The sequence below is a fragment of the Vigna umbellata genome, chromosome 5 (assembly GCF_029865625.1).
Source record: "Vigna umbellata cultivar VRB3 chromosome 5, Vumbellata_1.0, whole genome shotgun sequence".
NCBI classification, from domain to species: Eukaryota; Viridiplantae; Streptophyta; class Magnoliopsida; order Fabales; family Fabaceae; genus Vigna; species Vigna umbellata.
The window spans coordinates 58,771,280-58,798,060 of NC_142169.1; the positions used below are offsets into that span (position 1 = coordinate 58,771,280).

A 26,781-nucleotide genomic window follows, 5' to 3' on the forward strand; every position below is an offset into this window, starting at 1 on the left:
AAAAAATTGGAAATTGTTGTATACATAAGCGTCTGATATTATTTTTTTTCATTCAAAAAAATTCATTTCCTTCTTATTTTTCATTTTGAAAAACTTGTCTTTTCCCATTTAGTGAGATTGATATTCTTATGGTATGTTTGATGTAAAAAAATATATATAAATGCAGAGAAAATAGGTGAAAAGAAATACCTAAAAGAGTAGAACAAAAGTATTTGTTATTTGATTGAAGACAAATGAACAAAAAAATAATGTTTTGAAACTATATTATTAAAAGTAAAATAAATTAGTTCTATATTATTAATTAATATTGATATTTTTTATATTATTTATTTTCTCAAAAATAGTTTATTATTAATTATCATTTTTATTATTTATAGTATATTATTATTTTATGCCATCGTACTATATTATATTTTATATATTGTCATATTATACTTTATATATTGAGAGGAATATCTAAACAAAAGTGAGAAGTTCTTAATATTTGCAATGCAATGACTATTTAAGTAATTTATTTTGTTAAAAGCTCGTCCGAGTGAAATTTTTTTGTTACTTAGATAAGTTTTTTCTGTAAAAGACTTTATGCTCAAGTAAGAGATAAATAAGTTCTTTTTGCTAAGAGTGTAGAATAAATATGAGTATAAGATATTGAATAAATATTATGTGAATATTTTTTAAAGAAATACTAATTGTATTTATACTTCATTATAAATAATAATTATAATACTAAGTAGACATTGCTCTAATAGATATGGGAAAACTCCAATGTTAACTCGAATTCTTTAATATATTTATGGAACACCTAAAAACATTTGAAATTTCTTACTTATCAAGCTTTACTTGAAAATTACACACAATAAAAATTATAAAAAAATAATTTAATATATTAGTAGTTTAAATTCAGAAATGAATAAAAATCTAAAAGTAAATAAAAGTTAAATTTGACTGACGATCATTATATTAACATAATAAAAATAAAATGACACAACAAGATAAAAACAAGTGTATACAACTTTTAAAAACTAAGTAGAAATATTAAAAAGTTTAAGATTACAATCGTATAATAATTTATTTTTATCTAAAAAACACAAACTTTATCTATGCTGTAAAATTTACATGATTACATTATTTTATGTCATTTTATATGTGCTAATTATTTTGTCAGTTTGATTTACCATACTTTTAATATAATAAATTAACTTATGAATTTATAATTTCTAAGGTAAAAATTTGTCAGATAGTAATTATGAGATATCATCCAAGTTATTATCTATCAAATGAGTTAATTTTGTTAAATAATTAAAGGGAGTGTTTGCTTCGATGTCAATATCTATCATGCAAACATTTTTTAGTAGTTGATGTATTGATAGAGGGTTTTACTCCCTACACCACCCCACTTTGTTCCCTGCACTACCACATTTTTTTAAAATTCCAAAACTATCCTTTATAGTTTAAAATATTCTACACCCCCACCCATTTTCTTCAACGGATGTCAACATTCGTTAAAGAAAAAATTCTTCCACGAACGTGCTACATCCGTTAACGGATGTGGCGACATCCGTTGCCTTTTTTGTTTTTTAGTTTTTAGTTTTTTTATTTTTTTTAAATTAATATATAAATATTATTTAATTATTTTAAAATTATTACTTAATTATTTATAAATTAATTTTATTTTATTTAATAAAATAATTATTATTAATTTTAATTTATGTATTATTATTTAAATAATAATTAAAAAATTTATTATAAATATATTAAAATGGATGTGCCACGTTGCTTTTTTGTTTTCATAGTTTAGTTTTTTTATTTTTTTTGTTTTAAATTAATATATAAATATAATTTAATTATTTTAAAATTATTACTTAATTATTTATAAATTAATTTAATTTTATTTAATAAAATAATTATTATTACTTTTAATTTATGTATTATTATTTAAATAATAATTAAAAAATTTGTTATAAACATATTAAAACGGATGTGCCACATCCGTTGCTTTTTTTTGTTTTTTAGTTTTTAGTTTTTTAATTTTTTATATTTTAAATTAATATATAAATATTATTTAATTTTTTAAAAATTATTATTTAATTATTTATAAATTAATTTTATTTTATTTAATAAAATAATAATAATTATTTGAATTTATATATTATTATTTAAATAATAAATAAAAAACTTTTTAAAAATATATTAAACGGATGTGGCACATCCGTTAACGGATGTGACCACATCCGTTGAAGTTTTTTTCTTTTAAATAAAAATAATAAACTAAAATATAAAATATGTAAATGGATGTCAACATCCGTTGAAGGTGAAACGGATGTTGACATCCGTTTTATAGAAGGGCAAATAAGATATGGGGAGGTGCAGGAGCGGTTGGCGGTGGTGGAGGGAGCAACTCTCATTGATAGATAGAGCATAAACATCATACAGTCAAGCTCATAAAAAAAGTGTTGGTATGTGGTCACATAGAAAACATATTTCAAAGTAAAAAAGAAATGAAAATATTTCTCACATTCATATACGTGTGTTCAATTATTATTCATAGAATGTTGTGGAATAATCGAGAAGGAGACTCTAATAATTAGCCATAATTTATGTTTTCCATAACACAATTTTAATTTTTTCATTACTTATAATAGTTGGATTTAATGTCAATGTAAATGTCATTCTAGTCAAAACTTATAATTTTTTAACAAATTTACTTAATTTAATTTAATTATATTTTATTTTGTATTTAAATATTATTAGTAACATCTTTTTATTATATTGTAAATGAAAATAAAACAAAAGATATTTAAAGAAAATAAAATATTATAAATTTATACATTCAAGACTCTAAATAAGTAACACAAAAATTACCAATATTATAAACTTTTTTTTTTTTTGAGTTTATTTTTGGATTACATTTAAATTATATGTTAAATTTTTTATTTTGAATTGTCTTTAAAATTTAACATCATTTTAAAGTAAAATTATTTAAATTTGAATTACAAAAAAATTGTACTTTTTTTAGATTAAAAACAAACTTTGTAATTGAATGAGTTAGTGAGTCAATCTCTTTAATCCATTAATCCATAGTGGATGAGGTCGGTTTTTCGATCCGTTAATAAATAAGCCGAGTTAAATTGACTCACTGAATAGTCAACATGTGATATTTCAGACCGGGATAGACCGTGCCTATTTTAAGAACACTAATTTTGTGATCGATTTAATTTTGGTCCATATGCGGATTAATACATACAGTGTACTGTCTTATTTTTATTTTTATTAAGCATTATATATGTGGTCAAAAATTTGTCAAATAAAATATATAATTTTTATATTAATTTAGGATATTAAAGTTTTGAAGTTAGATAATAATTTTAAAACCATTTTGTTGTAAAATAATACATAAGGACTTAGATTTTTAAAACATTTATTTTACTACATAATTAACTCATTTATCATTTTTAGTGTTCAAATTTTATAGCAATAAAAATAGCATAAATTTCTTATTTGAAAAATTATTTTGTGAAGATAAAACCTTTAAACAATGTATAAAGTTATCTTTGTGTATTATAAAGTTGGCATCTTATAAAGGCCAGCATGATTAGAAATCAAGAAAGATAAATAAATATATGATTTTAATGCATTACAAAAAATCTAAGATAATACTAATTATTATATGTACATTAATTTAACGTTTAACTTTTTTGAATTTTATATAAACTAAAACCATCTAGGTAAAATAATATCAATTTATTCGTAAAATATCTTATTTTAAATAAATAAATTAGAAAGTAAATTTAACTTTTTCTAAGGAAGTTTTTTAGGATTATACTTAAATCTATCAACTTTTGCTGAACACGAAGTTAAATACATCTTATTAATCTTTCACAAAAGATTTATCTTATTGTCATTGTTAATTGTGTAACCCGTTCTTGCCATAACATGACTACAAAATAAATTCATCACACATTTGTTTACCATGCGAGCAATTCATCAATCATATACAAAACATTCCAAAATATATATTTTTCTCAGAGTTCAAAATGTTTACTACATTTCATAAATAACAAATTATAGTTAAAAAATAATAATATATTTAAAGAACATGTTCTTAAACTAAAGATCATCAACTGATCCCTCTATAACTTCACAAAAACACTTTTAAAAAAGAAGGTGGAAGCAAAGTTTGTACTTAAGGTAAAATCAAGCACCAGCAAAACAAGCCAAAGGCAGATGCACAGTGTTAAGGAGGTCAAAGGTTATATATTAATTATAAACTCACAATTAAGGTCCTAATTAACACAACAGCATGTCATTACATTATTGATTGGAAGTAATTAAGCAGACACATGCATGAAGCACACTGTTATACATAAGGGTTGATTTAGCCAGGGAAAGCAGCAACCTCAATGGGTGAAGTTGGTCTGCATGCTGCTGGTGCATCATACTTGGTGAAGAGCTTGTAAGAGGAAATGAGAGAAAGCAACACATAGCAAAGCACTGCCACAAATGTGATCGTAATTGATGCTGTCACCTTGTTACAGAATCGACCAAATGATCCACAAGCTGAGCTCCATGTTGTGGCAGTGTTGCCATTCTCAGCTAGGTACAAAACCTCAGTTGACACTGCTCCAGCAGCTAGAACTATGTATGTTAGCACCTACCAATGCAAATTCAAAACGTTTTCAGTATATGCATAGTTAACATTAGGATTAACATCATAAACCCAGTCCAAAAGTTTAAACGATCCGGGAAAGTTGATTCTAACTTTAACGGACTAAAGTTTGAAATAGGTTGGCTTAAATCGAAAATTGAGAAGGATTGGTTCAAACCGAAGATTAATTATGTCTGATTTTGCTGAAAGTCGACACAAGTCTATTCAAAAGGTCGAGATGGATTTTCCAAAAGGTAACGTCGAGATGGACTAGCATGAAGTCTAATAATATATTTTAAGAATTTAATATTTTTTTTATGTTTAAAAAAAAGTTTATAAAAAAATTGACATCATTTTTTTTGTCTAAAACTCACTCTACTTTTTTTATTATATAATATTTTACTTTTTTATTTTTATCCATTTTTATTCAGGAGACTTGATCTCGTACTTGGATTTTCAAAAGTAATACCAAGTGGCAAAACAGGTCAATGAATGATGCAAAGCATGCCAGAAGATAAAGTGGTGTTTTGGTTTAACTGCCCATTTGCTAGTTCTGATTATGTGAGACTTAAAGTTTTAAAAACTCAAATTTGATTCTGGTTTAGGCTACAAATATTGCTTTTTCATAAGTTTGAACTTCATTTTGAAAGCTTAAATTTAATCCTTATCTGTACTTTTTTATTCACAGGCTTGGATTACTGGTGCCACTTAAACTGAAGCAATGCTGAGAATATTTACACAAGTTAAAAGAGTGTCAAATAACAGCACCATTGTCGATGAAGCCACGACCACAATCACATCCTTTGTTATTGTGGTGGCAGAGATATTCCATCTAGTTCTATTTGACCATCATTATTTGGAGCATTTATAATCTCTTAACACTTTATTGCAGGAAGAAATTAAGACTGAGTGAGATGTGATGACCTGATCAAGCAAAAAGAAAGTCCAAGCACGAGGCATAGTAGAAGGTCGTGGCATAGCAGCAATAACAGCTGAAAATAGAGAGTAACCTGCGCAAATGCCATTCGCATGCACCAGATACCTGCAATACGAATCTTTGTCATCCTTTTCGTATATATTCTGATTCAGATCTAAAAATTTCACAATAACTAATATGCACAAAATTAATAAGGGTTATTTTGTATGTTAACATTATAGCAGTTTCAATATTTGAGCCTAAAACCAAAACTAATTTAGATTCATCTTACACAATCTGAGCTCAAAAATCAACTATCCAAACATGAGTGTTTCTAACTAATCTGTCGGTATATATATTATTAGAAAATGTCTACCAATATTTTATTTTTATGTGTATTTTGAATATATTAAAACCTATTAAATGTGTTATTTTTTTTAGTACTATTAGATTAAGGTATTACATTTTTTTTATATTATTCTATACATAATTATTAACATTATCGTATGAATATCAGATCAATTTACAATTTAGTTAACAGTTGAATCAATAAATAAACCTAGTTTGAATCAGCATCTTCACTGATACAACACTGTAGTCCAATTTCAAAACATAGTTAGAGAGTTGAAGAACTAACTTTAAAGAAGTGCCCCTGATTAAGAATTAATTAATCTGTACTTTTAATCGTTAACAGATTGATTAATTGGCAATTCTGAGAATAAAATTGATGACCAATGCAACAGTAGGGACAGAGTTAGGAGATGCAAACAGTTTCACAGCAAGTATACCATTATTTCATCTTATTTGTGTCTCCCTTGATCTCTTATATGTTAAAAAGCATTCTAAGAACTTGAAGAAAAAGGACATATATTTCCTGTACTTGGTAACATATACATACTTGAAAGCTCCAAGGTCAGTGTAATCAACAGAACCATATTGATTTTGCTGAGAGTTCTTAAGCATGAGAACGAGTGCAGAAACACAAAGAGCAACAGGAAGCAACCGCAGGAAGGTTTCGGCAGTGCGAAGGGTGTTGGTGTTGCCTTCCAACTCATCTCCCATCTTCATCTGCATGGGAGATCTTGAACCTTCCACAACATTTGTTTTCTCCATCCTTGTTTGTATACTATTTCTTATGAACAAAAGCTTTGTTTTTATGTGTGTTGGTAGGTTTTGAAGAGTATGTTATACTAGTTGGTAGTGGTGATAGGGTAGGCATGTAGGGCATTAAAGGAAAGAGTGGAGAGGCAGGTATGGAAACTGCAACTGCATTCAATGTTGTCATTATTAAGGAACCCCACATCTTCCCAAACCTATCTCATAGCATAAACCTCTCATTTTCACTTTTCCCTTTTCCATTTCTATTGTTTTCCTCCCATTACCGTCACTCTCTGAAGTTTGAGACAACCGAGCACGGAGTAAAGAATGTAAGAGTGCTTCTGGTTTACTTTTCACGTGATGCCATTTTTGTGACCAGCTGAAACATATATGTCTTATATATAAAACTGATGATAAATATTAAAAATAACCTTAATTCTAATTCAACTCCATATTGATGAGTAAAGTGATGTTTACATTCGTTTATATATTATAAATTAAATTTATATATAGTCAATGTAGGATTTTGAATACACCTTACGTGGAGGTAAATATATTTTGAGTGTGAGACTAAACATTAATGAGTAATCCTGACTCGACGACGGGTGGAATAACATGTCCAACAAACATCCATATGATAGATTCTAACTCTAACTTACTCTAACTCAGCGTGAGGAAGTGTTAGAAATCTCACATTAATTAGAGATAAAATCAATTTATAGTATATAAATAGATGTAAATATTACCTTACAAACCGGTTTTGTAGAGTTGAGTTAGACTTAAATATTCATCTTAATGATAAATATCCTAAGTGAAATTCATAGAATCATGCCCAAAATCTTAATCAGACTTTCCATGGATCTACAACAAAAACACGTGCATGCATTGTTATATCGGTATCCTTCACCATGTATTCCATTCCTTAAACATTAATGTGTTTGTTTGATAGGAGTATCTTCTCGTAATATATAGACTCTTTTATGAATATGTGGATAAGAGCCCTTTGGAATTGACCATGTATGTGGATCAAAATCAATCCCTAGACATGGGGGAATGGAATGCCTCCATTGTGCCTATAGATCACAAGTGAGTGTTCAACCAATAAATTTAAAGTATATGATCAAAATATATCTTATCCTAATATTATATGAATTCTTTCAACTCAAACATAAGATTTTATTTAAGTATTTCGAATTATTGTTTTTATCTTAATCCCTAAATATAAGTCATTATTACTATTATTATTATTATTATTACCTAAATATTTAGTTGATTTTAGAGATACAAAAAATGCAAAAAATTATGATTTTTTTTATGTCATAACAAAATACAATTTTAAAGACCAAATCCATCATTTATTTTTGACATTAGTTAATTATTAATTGGAATGAAATGAAACTGGTAGAAAAATATTTGTATAACATAGTAAATTAAGATAATGTTAAAAGAGATATTTAATGTCGGAATACTTATGTAATTTTTATTAAATTTAAATATGGTTTTAATCTATTAATTGAATGGAAATATTTTATTTTATTTTAGTTCTTTTCAAGAAATATAAATAGACAAGTTTAAAAAACATAATTAATTTAATCTCTGTAAAAAAAAGCTAGAATAACTATTCTGAAAAAATAATATTGATTGATCTTACATATAAATTTGATACACATCAAGCAATAAGAAATACGTTTTCTAGCAAAAATATCTATATAAAATAATAACACATAAAGGTCTCTGCATCCACAAATATTAAAGATGTTAAAAACAATTTGATATTTATAAAAACTAAAATATTGTTTAATAATGTTTTAATATTTAATTTTTTTATTATATAAGTTGATATTTTATTTCAACTATTATTTTTATAACATTTTTTTATAAAATAGGTAAATTTTTAATGTATTATATTAGTTGAGTTAATTCACTCTAATTATATTACAATAATAAATATATAGAATAAATTAGGTAAATAAAACATTATAAAGAAATTTAACCCACCAAACGACCTAGGTTGAAGTTATAAAAAAGAAAGTTATTTGAGTCAGGTTAACCCATCTCCTATCAAAATTTTATTCCATCACAATATCTTTCAATATGCAATATAAGTTAAGTGTAAAGTACCTTACCATATACTACAAAATTCATGTATAATATTATTGGTAACTCTTGTACATTTTATATATACACATATTTATTTGTTTGCTGATTTAAAAAAAAAAATCAAATATAGGTCAATCAAATCTAATTTTTGACCATATAGGGATCCGAAACAACATTTCAACTATATTACTTCTTAAAGAGGAAACTTAAAAATAAAATAAAAATATTAATGTTCTTCCAAGATTTAGACGATACGCATGCAGTTCTAACTGGTATCTCTATTAGGAAGAGCTATACAATTCTCTTTGGGAAGAATACAAAGCTACAGTTCTTAAATATTGCACGTTGGTGCCTCTATTTTGTTTAATTTGAAATTTGGTGTGGTAGAAGACATATTTCAAGACATTGGAATTATTCTGAGTGTTTAGTACATAGTTGTTGGAACTTTTACTTTATGTATATACCTTTTGCAATGGATGTTCTACAGTTTCCACGACGTTAAACACATAATCACCTTGTTTCAAATTTTACTGTTCTTTTTAATGTTGTACTTGTATGTCTCTTGTACTGCTCGTATATTATTAAAATCTGCCTACAAGAAAAAATCATTTATTATATATAGTCCGGTATATTTTTTGAGTAACTTTATTATATTTTTTACTTAGATAATTTTACCTTTTAATAAATAAAATAAATAACTAAATAAATTCTCCTTTTTTCAAAATAATTTAATAAATTTTTTTTCTAAAAATAATCAGTTCATAGTTTTTTTTATATTACGTTTGCAAAATTATATATATTTTTTAAAAATATTTTTTCATAATTTTAATTCATTATTCATAAAATAAATAAAATTGTATGTTTTTAAAATTATATTATTTTAATGTAATAAAAATGTAAACAAACATTTCCACATGTATATTTTCACTAGCTCCAATAAAAAAATTAATCATCATCAATTACTTTTAAAAACCTTTTACTATCAGTAAAAATAAATATAATTTGTTGGTATAAGTGATAATAGTAAATTGTTTCAAGTTGTTCTTTACGACAATAAATAATATTAATGATTATTAATTAAAAATTAAAGATTAAGATAGTTTTTCATTTTGAATTTATTATCTATCTATATATATATATTCATTTTTAATCGCCAATTTCTTAACCAACCTCACTTTATTTTCTTAAGTGTATTTTAAAAGAAAAGTCAAATCTATCAAATGCATAATACTAATAAGAATCGAGTTTTACAAAAGAGACTATTTCTCCACAAATAACTAATCACAATATAAATTCTGTACGGTATATGAGGAAACCTCAAACAGAGTTATCTCTAGATAACATCACTTGCTATAATAAAACTAAGCTTGAGAGAAAGATATATATTTTCCCATGGAACAATCTTTTCAAAGAAATAATATATATTGTTAAATGAGTGAAGCAATATTCAAGGATGTTGTATATCATAATAAATCAGTGAGGGTTATAAGAAAACAAATATTTTTAAAGTATTCACTTGCTTTACGGAAAAGCTAATAGCTAATGAATCGATAAATAGTTTACTTAATTGTTATATCAAAACCGACTCTGATAATTAAAAGCTTAAATTATGTTCTTAACCTTCATTTGTTAAAAAATCTCAATTAGATATTTTTCTTTATTTTTTTATGCAATTCCATCTTCTTTCTATTTTAAAATTTTTAATAAATTACATATTTTCCTTTAGTATTATATTAACAAAATTAGAGACTATTGCGTTAGTGAAAGAAGTTGTTGTCATTTTATCTCACGTGGTTGTCCGTATTTTAAATTTAATTCTGGTAAAAATATTTGTATAACATTTTTATTCTTATAAAAGTTAAATTAACTTGTTTAATTTAAAAGAAAATATGACTGAAATGAGATAAAAGATAAGTAGAGAAAACAAAAACAAAATTAAATTTTTTGAAAAGATAAACTAATTAAAAATTGAAAAAAAAAGTTAAGAAATACATCTTTACACTAAATTTACCAAAATAAGAATCAAATTGAAATATATAAAAAAAAATTAATTGAGATTTTTGAATAAAAATGAAAACTAAAAACATAATTTAACCTTATTAAGATTTGATTAAGAATGGTGATAAGAACGTGATAGAAAAAGAAATACGAATGTAAAAAACCTAATTCCATCAAATTTATCAAAATAAAAATCAAATTGGAATATATAGAAAAAAAATAATTGAGATTTTTGAGTAAAAAGGAAAACTAAAAAAAAAATTTAACATCTTAAGAATGGTGATAAGAATGTGATGAAAAAGAAATACGAAAGGAATATGCATTTAATTAGTAGTGGAGAAGGTTTTACCCAAAAAGAGGAACTAGTGTCTGTTTGGGTGAAGAGAAAGGCAGACAGAAAAGGGTGAAGCTGGGGCCACGTTTCCCTTAAAACAAGGCAACCAAACAAACAATGCCTTCCTTCCTTCTTTCAAATTTCTAATTTCACATTGTTCAACTCAGTGGGCGCCGCGCATTCCGTTTATCATCATTCCGTTCCGTTTATTAACAATTCAACTCGTGCCCATTGCCATGTCACCACTTCGATCGACCTTATCCATATAACCCTTCTCAAACCTCACTCTCCACGCGCTTCTTTACTCGTTGCTTTCACTCCTTTTCATTTAAAGGTAGTTAGAGATTATTAGTACTAATTGAATTCTTTTTATAACAGATTTTCAACGTATCTTTATTTTATAACTCTCTACGAGTAAACACATTCTCGGTAATTTTAAGTGAAAATTAATGTTTAATAAATTGTTATGTGATTTTAAAAATTATGACTATTTGTAAATCTTTGACCCATTTGAATTTTGACATAAATATTATTCAACAGCAAGTGATGAACTAAATATAATATGCATTGAAATGTGAGAAAATCACGCGCTAGAGATAGGTGTTGAGGTGAGAATGGAGAATAGAGATAAAGAAAAATGGTACATTTTAGGTAAGGGAGAGAGAAAGTAGAAGGATACATGATGATAGGGTAAGGGGGACAAGAGAAAATGAGAAATCATATTCGGATAAAGCCGAATCTTACTGTTTCTTTCCAAAGAAGAATATTAACAACAAAAGTGGAAAAGATCCTTTAATCTTATCCGCCACCTTACCACATTCTTTATAAATCATCTCAACATTTTTCAAACCTTCCATTCCATTTATGGTTCTCACACAGAAAAAGTGTATGCTATATATATATATATATATATATATATTTTCTGTTTCTTTGTGTGTGATACAAGTCATAAAGTGATACCCAGTCAAATTTTGTTTGTGATCAAGAGCACGAGACACAAAGCATTGCAGATCAATGGAGCAAGCCCAGAAGAAAGAACCAGTTCATGTGTACCATGATGATGTTCTTGATGTTGTTGGGTCTTTCTCTTCTTCTTCTTCTTACTCTTCAACATCACCCTCTGTTTCTGAAATTTCTAGTGGGTCATCGTCGTTGGAATGTGACTCTTTTGAAGAAGTGACATCCCCTCCCTCTTCTTCTCCATCGTCATCCTCGGCTGATCATCGTCAACTTGTAGTTGTGCCTGATCCATTGAGTGACATGTCTTCTATCTTTCAACAACTCCCCATCAAGTAAGTTTCTTGATTGCTCTCACTTGTTCTTAACTTTCTTCATTTTGTTTGGTTTTTCTTAAACCCTCAAATTAGTAAATGGGTTTGGATTTTTCAGACAAATGAGTCTGTATATAAAAAAAAAAACCCTTAAATCTTCCATGGTAAACATTAAGTGATTAGTCCAGACAGCCAGGTATTTGAATCCTAACTCTCGGTGAGTAGACAAAACTTGGTTTCAAAGAACAATTTTGAATCTTTAAAGGGAAAATTAGTGTCAGCAAGAAGAAGTATTTCTTATGAAAGTTTTTGAGTGTGAATTTGCTGAAGTTTGTGTGTCGTGATGGTGGTGTGCAGGAGGGGGTTATCAAAATTCTACCAGGGGAAGTCACAGTCTTTCACTTCATTAACAAATGTGAGGAGCTTGGAGGATCTTGCAAAGCCAGAGAAGCCTTACAACAAGAGGTTGAAGTCTTGCAAGAGCTATGGAGGAGGGTTGGCTGAGAACGAAGGGGTTTCAAGGGCTGTTTCCAAGAGGGGAATGATGCATTCAGCAAGTTCAAGGGCTTCGTGTTCTTCTTTGAATGCAAGAAAAGGAAGTGCTTCTAACTTCATGGGTAGTAGACCACCGATTCCTCCTCATAGATCAACCACCACTAACACCATTCCTAATCAAACTGTGCTGTTTGCATGAAAGGGATTTGTAAGGAAGCTTTTGCTGTTGTTGAATGAGTTTTTGTTTTGACTTTTGAGGGTACCATGTGAGGATGATGATTCAGTAGTTTCTTTTCAGAGCAAGCACTGTTGGAGATGGAAAAAGAGAGCAACAACTAATCTAAATTTTATTTTATTTTTTCACATGTTCAATTTTGGTTTACAATTTTTATGCAGATGATTTTTTTTTTCCCAGAATGTTACCATTGTAGAGCTAACAAAAATTCTAAATAACCTCAAATATACTAAATCTAGAGCCATGTCTTGCACAAACTTAGCGATTTACTTTGCTATTTTGTCTAAATCGAGCATACCTCATGCCTGACTTAACTTCTCATTAAGAAAAAGTCTTGTGCTTTTTATTTGCTACAGATGCTATGAAAATAAAATACTTAAATAAATGTTTATAATGTTTTAAATTTACCATATATGACTTTATCAATTTTACAAAATATAAAACTAAAAGGCATCACTAGTTGGACTAAATTTGGATGTAGGCTGAGATATTTTTAGACTTAAATTTTACAATTTAATTTAAGAACACCTTTTATTTTACACCAGTTCTTTTCTGAAAAAATAAAACAAAATGTAATTTCTTTTTCACACTAATATTGTCTTAGGCTGTGTTCTTTTGGGTAAATTTGGGAGAGATGATTTGGGGGAGATGATTTGAATGGATTTGAGGGTAATTTTTTAGTTGTTTTTTTAGTGGATTTGTGGGTAATTGAGAGTGGATTTGGAAGTAAAGTTTGTGAGAATTAGTGTAAGATTTGATTGATGTGATAGATTTTAAAAATTAGTTTAATTGGTAGAAATTAAAGATTACCAAAATGTCCCTAATTATAAAAGTAATATAAAATGTTATATTTAATTGTAAAAATATTTATAAAAAAAAATATTATGAATAATTTATAAAATTAATGTTTAAAAATTATAAAAATTAAATAATCAACTTATTTTTAATAAATTAGAAAATAATATACCTAATTTTATTAAAATGTACATCTTTTTAAATTATAATATTAAAATAATTAAAAAAAAAACTGAAAAATATATATTGCATAACCGGTTATGCGACGCGTAACCGGTTACGCGTTTGCCAGCCATTCCTGTGCCAAGCATGGCTGAACGGTGTGCTTGGAAATTTGATAATATTACATGGCAAAGCAGTCTTTTCCGTGTAAATCAGCGCAAATCTTCTCAAATTAGCGGGATGCTGATAATGTCCAAATCTCGCAAATCTTCGCTTTTCCCTCTGTCCAAATCGTCGCAAGCGAACATGATTCCTGTATCAAATCCGTCTTCGGTATTTCACGTAAACAGTGAAATACCTTCAAACGAACACAGTGTTAATGTTTTATAAATATTATTTCAGGTGTGTGTGGTATGAAATCCACGTCACACTTCTTTTTTTAAAATTTTTAATGTTATTTTCATAGTTCTTGTTGTAAAGTTTTCTTAAGTCTTTCATTCTCATTTCGTAAGTCATGTATTTCGATATTCAAGTTAGTAATATAACTCGTTCAATTAGTATAGTAAAATCTAAAATTTACAATAAATACGATCATTTATCTTCTTATATGATCATCTATCTTTTTACCTAAAACTTGTATTTATATGTTTTGAGATTGACTTATAATTAAAATAAGTTTAATTATCATTCAATAACCGATAAACACATTTTATTTATAAACTTGATTATTACATATGGTTAAATATTTAGATGATTGATTGGTCATTCAACTAACCAACCGGTTGGTGGAGTAACAAGGCTAAGACGTTTTGACGTTTCCTAAGTGTAATGTTTCATATGGCTATATGGATAAGAGCTGACTAGACGGTCATCCAGTGTAAACATAATAATTTGTTTTCACACTCTACATAACTTATTCACCGTGCACCTCAACTTCTGCATTTCTTCATCACATAAGAAAATAGCCTAACATTTTGCAACTTCGTTGTTTAAGCATGTCTCTGATAACTTTTTGGCAAGTATACCAAATCGTTCCAAGTAATATAGAGTAAGTTCAAAGTATCGTTCTCCCAAGGAACTTGTGCAACACATGACAATTATTTCTTTTATAACTCAATTAGACATCAAAGTGTACAAAAAACACAAGAAACTCTTTTTGGTATTTTTATCAAACAGTTGGTGTGCAAGGAATTATATTTAAAAGAAACTTAGTTGGAATTGGGTTTCATGAATCATGAATATAAAACTCTGTTCAATATTTCATTACTTCATTCAAACATTCACATCAAGGCATACTAGTCCTAATCCCTTAGCAACTAGTTCTAAATTAATATATTAAAATGATAATACCTTAGTCAATTTAATATACAATTTGCATTAAGTCCGATGTTAAGAATGATCAAGTTATTGAATCTATCCCTAGATCCCAAATCACTTAAGTGCTCTATCTACGTTCATGTTAAAAGTTACTTTCCAGTAATCAAAGACATTCAAATAACATTATATTTTCATACAATGATAATAAATTCAAGAAAGGGCATATGAACGAACAACGATATATTGAACAGGAAAATTGCATCACAGTGAGTTCATTACATCCAATCCCAACGAAAGAGAAATTTAACTACTCCTAGTCATCTAAAACGTACACATTTGAAGCAGTCCCTTGCAACAATGGTGTCTTGATGCCTTGAAGTAGTCTCCGGAAGTTCCTGAGATGTTTTCGTTTCTTTCTTTAGTCCGGAACTTCTGTCCGAAGAAGATGTTTCTGTCGCTTTGTCACGTCTTTTAAAGCCTTTAATTCGCTCAGCGCACATGTACTGGTGCGCTATGCGAATTTTCTTCTTCTGGCAGTGCGAATTTTGGCTTTCGCTTTGCGAAAATTGGTTGACAGAGTCTAAATAATACACCATTTCCTGTACAATATTTTACATAACAATCTACTACCTATTACAACTTTTCAATGAGGAACAACATGAATAATTACAAGATTGAGCTCATTTATAAGTATAAAAACAACTCTTTTTCACACTTATCAGTCTCCAGTTTATAATTTTGAGCTACCTAATATCGAAGATATACTAAAAGTACTGCCATTGAAGGGTGACCAATATGATTTTTGAACCTATACATCACCTTCCAAGTAGGGATCACAATGGATTGGGTCAGACACGAATAATATTTACTTGCTATCCGACTTACATGAGAAAATCGTATCCGTTTAGAAAAAAAATATTTTGAATTTTTAAATCAGGTCCAAATTAAATTGTAAGAAATGAAGATAATAGAAAAGAGTGAAATCATAACTAAGTCTTGAAACAATTATTTGAGTGACAATAATCTCACAAGAAAACAAAACAAGTTTCAAACATCAAATGGTAGAATTTTAAAGGGGAAGATAAAATTGAAAACAGAGTGTAGAGGTCACAACTATATATAGACATGAGATATGTGAACATGTTCTAATTCTTATACCATCTAATGGATGAGTTTGATGGAAAGCGTAAGAGTCTATATGCATCTCTCTAATTTTTATACTCATGAATGAGTTTGATGGGAAAACACAATAGTCTATATACATTTCATAAGTAACTAACATTTATATGTAAATATTACAATAATGTAATTTTTCGTTCCTATTTTCTGAAATATCTTTAATTGATTGGGGATGTTTTCTTAAATTATTGCTAACAAAATATACATATTTAGATTAAACCTCAACAATAACTTAAACATAATAAAGGATAAAAATGTAATTTTATTTTCTTAATAAATAATGGATACCCGCGAATATGAGTAGTATGATACTTCAACTCAACCAATTAATGAGGGGTGTTACTCCCTCCACCACCACAACTTGCTTCCTCCACCACCCCATTCCCCTTTTACCCTTTTCTTTATTTTTTCATTCCTATTTTACCCTTATTAAAATTTTAGGGTTAATATTATTTAAAATCTCACGTGGACATTCATTCTCTTTATCATTCTTCCCTCTTTCTCTTTATTATTTTTCCCAGGTCATCTCTTACGTTCCACTACCCTTGGGTTGTCTCTCATGTTCCACTTCTTCTTCTCTTTTATAGAATTGTGACGTGAGAGTGTGATGGACTTTGTGTTTAGTAAGATTGAAAGTGGGGAAAGCAATTCATCTTCAGCCGTGAGTGTGGTGGTGCTTCAAGGTGCTGGTTCAGAGGCGTGAAAGGTTCAGAGGCGTGAAGGTGCGTAATAAAACCCTAAAATATAAACCGTATAATCTTTAAACGGATGTCAACATCCGTTTAAAGATTATACGGTTTATATTTTACTGTTTTTTTTATATTAATTTTGAAGATATTTAAATAATATAATTTATATTTTTTGATATATTATTTTTGAATATATTTTGATGTATTTTAATAATGTATTTTTGAGGATCTTTATTGTTATTAGTATACACCGCTGAACCGCTGAAGGAGGAAGAAAACAAATATAGAGGAAAAATGGAAGATGAGAAACGGATGTGATGGAGTTTGGATGAGAATATGAGAGAGTTGGGAGGTGGTGAGAAGGGGTAGAAAGATAGATTTTAGGGTTAAAGTAAATAATTAGGATTAAAAAGTAAAAAAAGTTATTTTTGTAATTATAAAAGGTTAGTTTTGTAATTCAAAAAATATGTAATAGAATTGGGGAGGTGGAGGGAGAAAATGCGGTGGTGGAGGGAGTAACACCCATTAATGAGCGGGTATTGAATTATCCACTATCCGTAAGTACCTAATACTTGTGAATACCAACTATCCATAATGAACTTTATCTAGATACGGATATTTTTGTCATCCCTACTTTTAATATTTTTAAAACATCAACAATTGTTAGTCTTGCAAATTTTAGAATTTGAAATATAAACCTACATTACAAGTTATATAATTAATTTGAAAAATAATTTATATTTTAATTTCTTTTTTAAATTTATATTATGAATTTTACTATTCAAAATATAAATTTATATTACAAATTGTATAATTTAAAATATAGTTTACAATTTAAATTTTTTAAAAATTTGTATTATAAACAGTATAATTCAGAATAAAAATTTATTTTACAGTAATTTGAAATATTTAGAAATTGCTTAATCGAAAATATGTTTCTCTGTTAATTTCACAAAGGGTATAATTACAATTTTAAAAGTTATGTGAATGCGAAGAAACGTATGGTAATGCAGGAAGAAATTCTCTAATTTGGGGTATTGAGAAAGCCCACATTATTAGCCTAAAATAGACTCATGATTCCAACTGGGCCGTATAACGGACATTAGTGCTTCTCTTCCTTCCTCAAGGGTCCTTCTTCCTGCACCCATGTTCTCAATCTTCGCTCCCATAACTTTCAAAATACCAGATTTACTCTTCTGAAAATAAATTTAGGCATTGATAGTGTCATAGCGTTTGTATTGTTGTGTGTGAGGTTGGTTGTGCTGGTTGATGTTGTATTTCAGGATCGTGGCCAGTGGTGGTGTGTGTTGATGACGGTCCATTAAGTTTTTTTTCTTTTCTACTTTTTATTTATAAGTTTTAGTTCTGAATTATGTAATGAAAATATATTTAAAAAAATTGTATTCTTAAACCTATAATTTAAAATAAAAAATTACATTTTAAAATGTATAAAAAAATATAGATTTTAAATACAGATTTTATATTCTAAAGTATATAATTTGAAGTATAAAATTTATACAATTCAAAATTTATATTTAAAATTAATAGAATTTGAAATACATTTTGAAATATGTAAACACATTCCAAATTATTCAAAATGCATTTCCAATTGTAAGCATGATGTAATTTTAGTTTATTTTTTTATTTGTTTTAGTTGTGGTGGATACTGAATGTGATCCAACTAGAAAAAAGAAAAGGAAAAAGTTTGGTCTGGTAACCTAATTCTTGCATTATAAACCCAATTTAATAGTAGAATATAATAAGTTCAAAATTATAAACAAATCCTTAGCCCTATAGGTTGCAGGGGCAATAATGGTTGAACCACGATTAATTATAAAAACTAATTAGGTTAGATATATAGTTAGGTTATGTCTTTAATCTTATCGAATCAGAACCAGCTCATTGATCTTAATTAACTCATTTTGAAAGATAATATAGAATAATAATGCTATTCAGTATTTTGAATCTTTTATGCTAGTAGAATTTTTTCAGATTTAAATATGGTTTCAATCAACACAATACATTTGTATCCAAATGAAGACACTATTGTTTTTTAAGTATCACTGAAATTAAAAGAATCAAAAACATCAAAACTATTATAAAGTATGGGGGAGAAATATTTTATTGGTAGAAAACGCTTATGAAGCATGTATTTATTTAATTTGGTAAAAAATAAAAAAGAAAAGAAATATATATTATTTTATTTTGTTTAAATTTAGAATATCAATGGTTTGTTGTGTAATTCATAGTCTCTTACTTTTGTAGTGAATTATTTTTAAATAAAAGACTAAGCTTAAGCAAATAGATGTATTAAAAAAAGTAAAAATATACTTATTATTATAAAAGAGGGAGAGAGATGAAGAAACCTAAAATATATAGCTTGGTTTAAAAAAATTGAAAACGAAAATAATTTTTTAAAGACTATTTAACTTAAAACGAAATAAATAATTTTATTATTAATTAACTAAATAAATAAGTATGGTCTGATTTGAAGTTTGAATCTCCAATTTAGTCAAAGTTTGAGAGAAATAATATGATATTAATGTTTCCACTTTAAGATAGCGTTTGATATATTATCATTTTAGAATTCAGATGTTTATAATTAAAAGACATCACAAAAGATAGAAAGAGTTTTATTAGAAAATTATTAAATAATTACTAATTAAGAAGCAAACAATAATTGGATACTATTTTATAAATAAAAGTTTTTAGTACTAAAATAATCTCTACTCTTAATGAAAAATTATAATGGGTTTGTGAATCAAAACTACTAAGTTACTTACTATTATTTTAATTCTAAATTAGTTTTTTATTAATTAAAGACTAATTTAAATTCAATAATAATAAATAATTAAAAAAAATTATGATTAATGTTAAAGACGAAGACTATGAATAATTTTTTTTATTAATAATAAAGATTATTTTTAATATCAATAATTTATAGTTTATAAAATAGTCATTTAACTAATTTTCATCTTCAAATTAATTGTTATTTTAAAAATTTTCTTGTAATTAAGAAAAATATATGTTACTTTAACTCTTACACGACATAAGATTATTGAGCATAGTGAAAGGACTGTAGTTAGAAAGTCTATTTAAACATTTCTTATTATTACTTTTGTTTTAATTATTATTATTAGAATATATACTATTTAAGGTATATGGAGAAACAGAACACAATGATCGTGCAGAGGAGAAAAAAAAATCATATGCACATGCAGAGTAACAAATTATGTTTGCATGCCAACTTTTTTGCATAATTTATGTTATTATATGCTATAAAAAAAGGTAACTTGATAATGATAATAATATCAATCAAATCATACTTACTTCAAATACATAATAATAGCAGTAATTATTATTGAACATTAATATTACTGAATATACGAACATTTCCATAAAATTATTTATAAGAAAAATATTTTTCGGTTACAAGTAAACTATATTTATTATTTTAAACCGTTTGTATAAATGAAACTTGTATTAAAATAACATTTTTTTAAGTAATGTGAACTGGTATCTAGTGATGCTTTCTCGTAACAAAAAGATAATGATTTGGCTAAAAATAAAACGCCTAATAAAGTTGAGTATATGTAATGGCATAAAAGATAGCAGACAATTTCGAAAAGGTGGTATACGAAAAGGAATCCAATCTGAAAGGTCAAAAATAAATTTATAATAAGTGAATCATATGATACAATAATTACATTTTCAAGGACGATGGATGCAGAGAATAGCACAGAAAATGATGAAAGAAAATGATGAAAGAAAGATTCATGTATGATAAAAAAAGCAAGTTGCAGGGAAGAGAAAGCAAAATTGAGGAGGTAGTAGGGTCGGCACAGCAGCGAAACAACATTATTTGGCTGGACCACAACCATGTCCAGAGTGGAATACACACCTTCTATGTCACAACACAACATATCATACAATAACAAAACCCTATACTATCATTTTTTCTTTACAATTCCTAAATTCATTTAATTGTTTACTTCAAAATTTAATTACTCTCTCTTAAACATGTAACGTTATCTTTACGTTTTTTCTTCATTATCAAATGTTTTGGTTGGTAAGGTTCATACTTTAAACCACCTCACTTAATTAAGTTCTTGATACTAAGGCTTCGATCTTTTGGGTAGATGATTTTGGAGATATGATTTGAATGGATTTGAGGATAGTTTTTTAGTTGTTTTTTTGAGTGGATTTATGGGTAATTGAGAGTGGATTTGGAAGTAAAGTTTGTCAGAATTAGTGTAGAATTTGATTGATGTGATAGATTTTAAAAATTAGTTTAATTGGTAGAAATTAAAGATTATCAAAATACCCCTAGTTATAAAAGTAATATAAAATGTTATTTATAAATGTTATATTTAATTGTAAAAATGTTTATAAAGAAAAAAAAATTATGAATAATTTATAAAATTAATGTTTAAAAATTATAAAAATTAAATAATCAACTTATTTTTAATAAATTAGAAAATATAATATACCTAATTTTATTAAGACGTAGATCTTTTTAAATTATAATATTAAAATAATTATACAAAAAACTGAAAAATATATAGCCTGTAACCGGTTACGTGTGTGCCAGCCAAAACTTCATTCTTCTGTAACCGGTTACACTCTGCTGTAACCGGTTACGCCACCCTCGTCGTTGCTTAAATTGGAGGGCACATACGACTTTTCCGCGGCAATCCACTCAAATCTCATCACAACCGCGGGTGACTGAACATTGCAACCATCCCGCATTTCATCGCAAATCCGTCCGTGTATTTCACTTCAACCGAACGCATAACGAGCTTAATTCCTTGCTCGCAAACTGTGTGAACAGTTAAATCGAACACAGCGTAAATGTCTAATAAATATAATCACTTATTTTTATATTTATAGGTTTTGAAATGTGTTTTTGATAAGTTGATCAAATCCAATATCATCTAAACATCTTTGTACATTGTTGATCAAATTATAAAATCTTTGATTTGCGGAGCACTGAACGATTATCAAGTGATCGTTTGGATAACATTGTTTTAAAATTTTCAGAATTGACTATTTTTTATAATTGACCGATCGGTCTATATAGTATAAGTAATAATTTGTTTCTTTAAAAAAAAAACTCTCATCATTCCTATGTATATGTATTACATTTTTTTCTTTAACTTTTTAAATATTTTTGTTCATAACCAAATTTTATATATATGCTAACAAAGAATACAGTAATATAAATTGGATAAAATTTTTATTTAAATAATTAATATATAAAAAATTAGCTTAGCTTCTTCTTTTATTTACTAAATTAAAATAGAGTCTTAAAACATTATTACAACGTGAGCTAAAGTATTTATGCACGTTTTCGAAGCTTCTTTGCCTCAAATTGTGGTCACTTTTAGTGCGATTAAAATGTTTTAAAAATTGGTGTTTACATATTTTAATTGTTTAGTAAATGTTTTCAGTTATATTTGGAATTATTATACACTTGTATATACATACAAAAAAGTTGTAAATTGACATGGAGCAATAAACTGGTGAATTTTGTTGTTATTATATTGTTGTTGTTTTGTTAGGGAGGCTGGTTCCTGAGGGGTGACGAGAATAAAAACAAGAAAGGGAAGTAGGTCAAATTTCAGCTACTCAATTGGAATATTTATTACGAGACCAACCTCATAGTCACTTTCTAGCAAACTTCCTTTATATTGGACTATCTTAAATATGTTTTTCTAAATGTGAAATTATTATTTATTTTTTTTAAACTTTAATTATTATTATATGTCAATTTGAAAATAAATATAATCATTTAAATTAAATGATATTCATTCTTTTATGTGTTAAATATTAATATTTAATATAATCTCAAAATATCATCTGATACATACAAAAATTAACTCATTGATTTAAAATAATTATAACATTTAAAAGAAATTTTAATTTAACATTTAAGTTTATCTAAGTTTACAAACTAAAAGTTTAATCATTATAAAAAGTTGTTAAATGACGTTTCAAGAAGAATCTCACGTCGATAATTTTTTGGGACAATAGTATTAATATATATTTTTATAATATTTTAACACAACACGACATTATTAAATGAAATATTCTTTTCTAATTTTAGAGATCAGATGACGTGTTATGACCATGTTCCCTTGGTTGTCTTTTGACTTCCACTGTGCCCCAATGGACCAATTAACATAGCTGGAATCCCACCCAACCACACAATACAGATTCTTTTTCTTAAAAGAAAATTACAAAAAAATCTCTGAATACGTTTTTGTAAAGTTCACGTAATCAATTTTTTAACCCCCAAGAAAGCAAAGTTTTCGAGTGATTCGTTAGATGTTTGAATATTCACTGTATTAGTCTTTCGTTTGTCCTTATGAATGAATTAGATGACCTCAAACTTTTCTGGTCAAGATTAATCACTAATGAAATTCATAAATATTTTATATCAATAATTTAATGTGTATTTACATGGATCCAGATGGGAGGAGACCACCTTGCAAATGAGTAGCCATCATGTTTAAATGATTGAGAATTAGTGGTAATGAATGTTTCGGTTAAAAAGGAAATTAAAGTTTAATAATTATTGTAATTAAAAAAATTATGCACAATATAATACATTAAAAGTTAAAAATATTAATAATTATTGTAATTGTAATGAACCTACTAGCAAGTACATGTACATTATTAGTAACCGTGCAACTAATTATCATATAGCAAATTAATATAAGTATATATAAAATTAGTTTACCATATTCCTATGACAAACTTTTTCAAAATAATATATATATATATATATATCCAAAATAAATTCTATATATTTTTATATATATCCAAAATATCTTTACTTATTTAAACTCTCCCAATTGTCCATGAGAATTTTTCATTTGTAGAATCCATTCATCCCGTGCAACACAATATCACGTAGATAGAAACAAGAATAAAAAAAATTAGTATAAATTAATATATTTAAAAGATTTATAAAAGCATACATAACACACATCAATCAAATTCATCGTCTTAATTCAAAATATGAAACTACAATAGATTGACACCATATCACTATTTTTTAAAAACTTTTGTGTTGAATAACACATTAGAGATTATACACTTATCACATAAATATTGAGTAGACTTTAATAATTATCACCCAGGTTCTACTTCGTCCAAAATATATAAAAACCTAATATCTTAATATAATATAGTTAATTCACTTTAACTTTGCCATAATAAATTTCGTTATAGGACCTTCATCGACTTTCATCACTTAGGTATTTTTTTATGTGAGTTAAAATGTCTAACAATGAATAATCTTATCAAAAAATTCTCTATTCAATACACCACCTAAAGTCACATAATAAAGCATTTTCTCTTTGAAAATACTTCATACATATCTCATACATAATAATGATTGAATTTTTGTCATTGCATAGGCTTTACTTAGCCTATCGCACTTATTCTCTTGAAAAATACTCATTATCCCTTCCCAAATCCTCTCCCTCTAGCCATACGCCTTTTAGTTCGTCTAGCGAGAGTAAACAATAGTCTTATAAAACAACAGATTCATGTTTATGGGTAACAACGGGTCGGGTCGAGTACGAATAGTACCTACTAGGGATGGGGAAAAAAATCTGCGTCCGCAGATAAAAACCTGTGACGAATAGTTGGCACTTGCGGATATTTATTATTTGCGGTTTGCTGATATTTTAATACATGCTTATAAACGGACGAGTGTGAGTATTATACTATCCGACCCCATGGATACCCATTACTAGGACTGGGCAAAAATAACTGATCTGTACTGTACTATAGTTAACTATACTATATTATACTTAAAAAAACTGATCCACTTTTACTAAAAGTTCAGTATAATATTTTATGGTTTAGTTTTTAAAAACTGAACTTATAACAGTTTCGGTTCAGTTAACTGTGAGAACTGTATCTACTATTTTCTTTCTCTAGTTCCCATTCAATTGCTCCGTCTTGCGAAAACGTTATTTAATAATAAAATATTAATAAAAGAAACCGTTCAAATAAAAAATTAATAATGAATTTTTTAAGACAATTTTTTATCACAAATTTTTATATTTTTTCATCAATAAACATATATTACTTTTTAAATAATATTATTTTAAGTAATAAAAGTAAAATATATTTTTTTAAATTTAATTTTATTAAATGATTAAGTAATATAAATCATAAAAAAAAGACTATATAAAAAAATAATACTTTAAATATATTATATTCTTTAACATATTATTAAATATGTAAAAATATGTTAAAAAAACTTTTAATGATATTAAAATGTGTGTAAGCACACACACTAAAATAACTATTTATTTTAAAAATCAACTTACTTTAAAATAAATATCAATATTATTATTTTTAAATGATAGTATTTTACATACTAAAAATAAAATATATTTTTTAACGTTAAATTTTATTAAATGAATATATAACGAAATATCATAAAAAAATAGTAATGTAGCAAAAATAATTAATATTATAGAAATATCAAATGACAAAAAAATTAACAAACGTTTATCAAGAGTAATTTTTCTAGCATCATCTTTTATTATATTATAATAATTAATAAATACTTGTTTAATTTTTACATAATAAAATACAAATAATAAATAATTGATTAATAAAACAATTTTACGAGGGAACAAAATAAATATAAATAAAAAATTATTTTAAAATAAAATAAGTAGATAAAAAGATAAAATAAATTATATACACATATAAAACAAAAAAATATAAATAAAAAATTTAAAAAATAAATATAAAAGTAAAATAATAGTCATGACAAAATAAATATAATAAAAAAATAAAATAAATAAAATAAATAAATAAATAATAAAATAATTTCCATACACATATAGTAATAAAAAAAATATAAATAAAATAGAAAATAATAATATCAAATATTAAAAAGTTAATTTGTAAGACACTTATGAATAAAATAAAATAAATATTAAAATAAATTTCAATTAAAAAGAACATGTATTGTTATACTATTCAGTTTAAAAACTAGTACAATTCAGTTTAAAAACTAGTACAATTCAGTTTAAAAACTAATACAATTCAGTTTAAAAACTAGTACAATTCAGTTTAAAATTAGCATAATTCAGTTTAAAATTAGTATAGTTAGTAGTTCAGTTTAGTTTATATTGTAGTTTAGTACAATTTAGTATACTTCAGTTCAGTCCAGTTTGATAAAACAAAAAACAGTTCAGTTCAGTTTGTCTGAACTGTTTTAAAGCTCAGTTCAGTTTATGAATCCCTAACAAATCTCCATAAAATAAAAATTATGAAAGAATATACCTGTTTTATCTCCTAACGTGTTTTATCTCATTTCCACACGATAGCTACTTAGTTCAGAATTAGTTCTATGAGTCCATTTAATCCAATCTGAAAGACCCATTATATGGTTCCTCAATCAGACACAAATTTTCATTCACATCATAAAACAACAAAAACAAAACAATAACACAACCAATAATTATACTTTTATCATCTCATCACATATATTATAAATGAGTCAATTCACTCA

The 26,781-nt window shown here is 26.5% G+C and overlaps 2 protein-coding genes across 2 annotated transcripts; one reads left to right on the forward strand and one right to left on the reverse strand.

Moving 5' to 3' along the window:
* Positions 1–4,234: 4,234 nt before the first annotated feature.
* LOC124830734 (CASP-like protein 2A2) lies at positions 4,235–6,734 on the reverse strand. Its single transcript, XM_047304531.2, has 3 exons — positions 6,460–6,734; positions 5,570–5,687; positions 4,235–4,651 (listed from the first exon to the last, which is right to left on the reverse strand). Exons 1-3 carry the CDS (start codon positions 6,672–6,674, stop codon positions 4,376–4,378), a joined length of 609 nt encoding a protein of 202 aa, XP_047160487.1. The 5' UTR covers positions 6,675–6,734; the 3' UTR covers positions 4,235–4,375.
* Positions 6,735–11,941: 5,207 nt separating this feature from the next.
* Positions 11,942–13,267, forward strand: LOC124830735 (uncharacterized). The gene is made up of 2 exons (XM_047304532.2): positions 11,942–12,383; positions 12,720–13,267. The coding sequence occupies exons 1-2, from the start codon at positions 12,106–12,108 to the stop codon at positions 13,054–13,056; spliced, it is 615 nt and encodes a 204-aa protein (XP_047160488.1). The 5' UTR covers positions 11,942–12,105; the 3' UTR covers positions 13,057–13,267.
* Positions 13,268–26,781: the final 13,514 nt, after the last annotated feature.

Excerpts from the sequence above, each read along its gene's own strand:
- LOC124830734 (XM_047304531.2), bottom strand. The coding sequence starts at position 6,674 with ATGGAGAAAACAAATGTTGTGGAAGGTTCAAGATCTCCCATGCAGATG. Across the intron at positions 5,688-6,459 it reads ACTGACCTTGGAGCTTTCAA|GTATCTGGTGCATGCGAATG; the intron begins GTATGTATATGT and ends TTCGTATTGCAG. Across the intron at positions 4,652-5,569 it reads CTTTCTTTTTGCTTGATCAG|GTGCTAACATACATAGTTCT; the intron begins GTCATCACATCT and ends TTGCATTGGTAG.
- LOC124830735 (XM_047304532.2), top strand. The coding sequence starts at position 12,106 with ATGGAGCAAGCCCAGAAGAAAGAACCAGTTCATGTGTACCATGATGAT. Across the intron at positions 12,384-12,719 it reads TTTCAACAACTCCCCATCAA|GAGGGGGTTATCAAAATTCT; the intron begins GTAAGTTTCTTG and ends GGTGGTGTGCAG.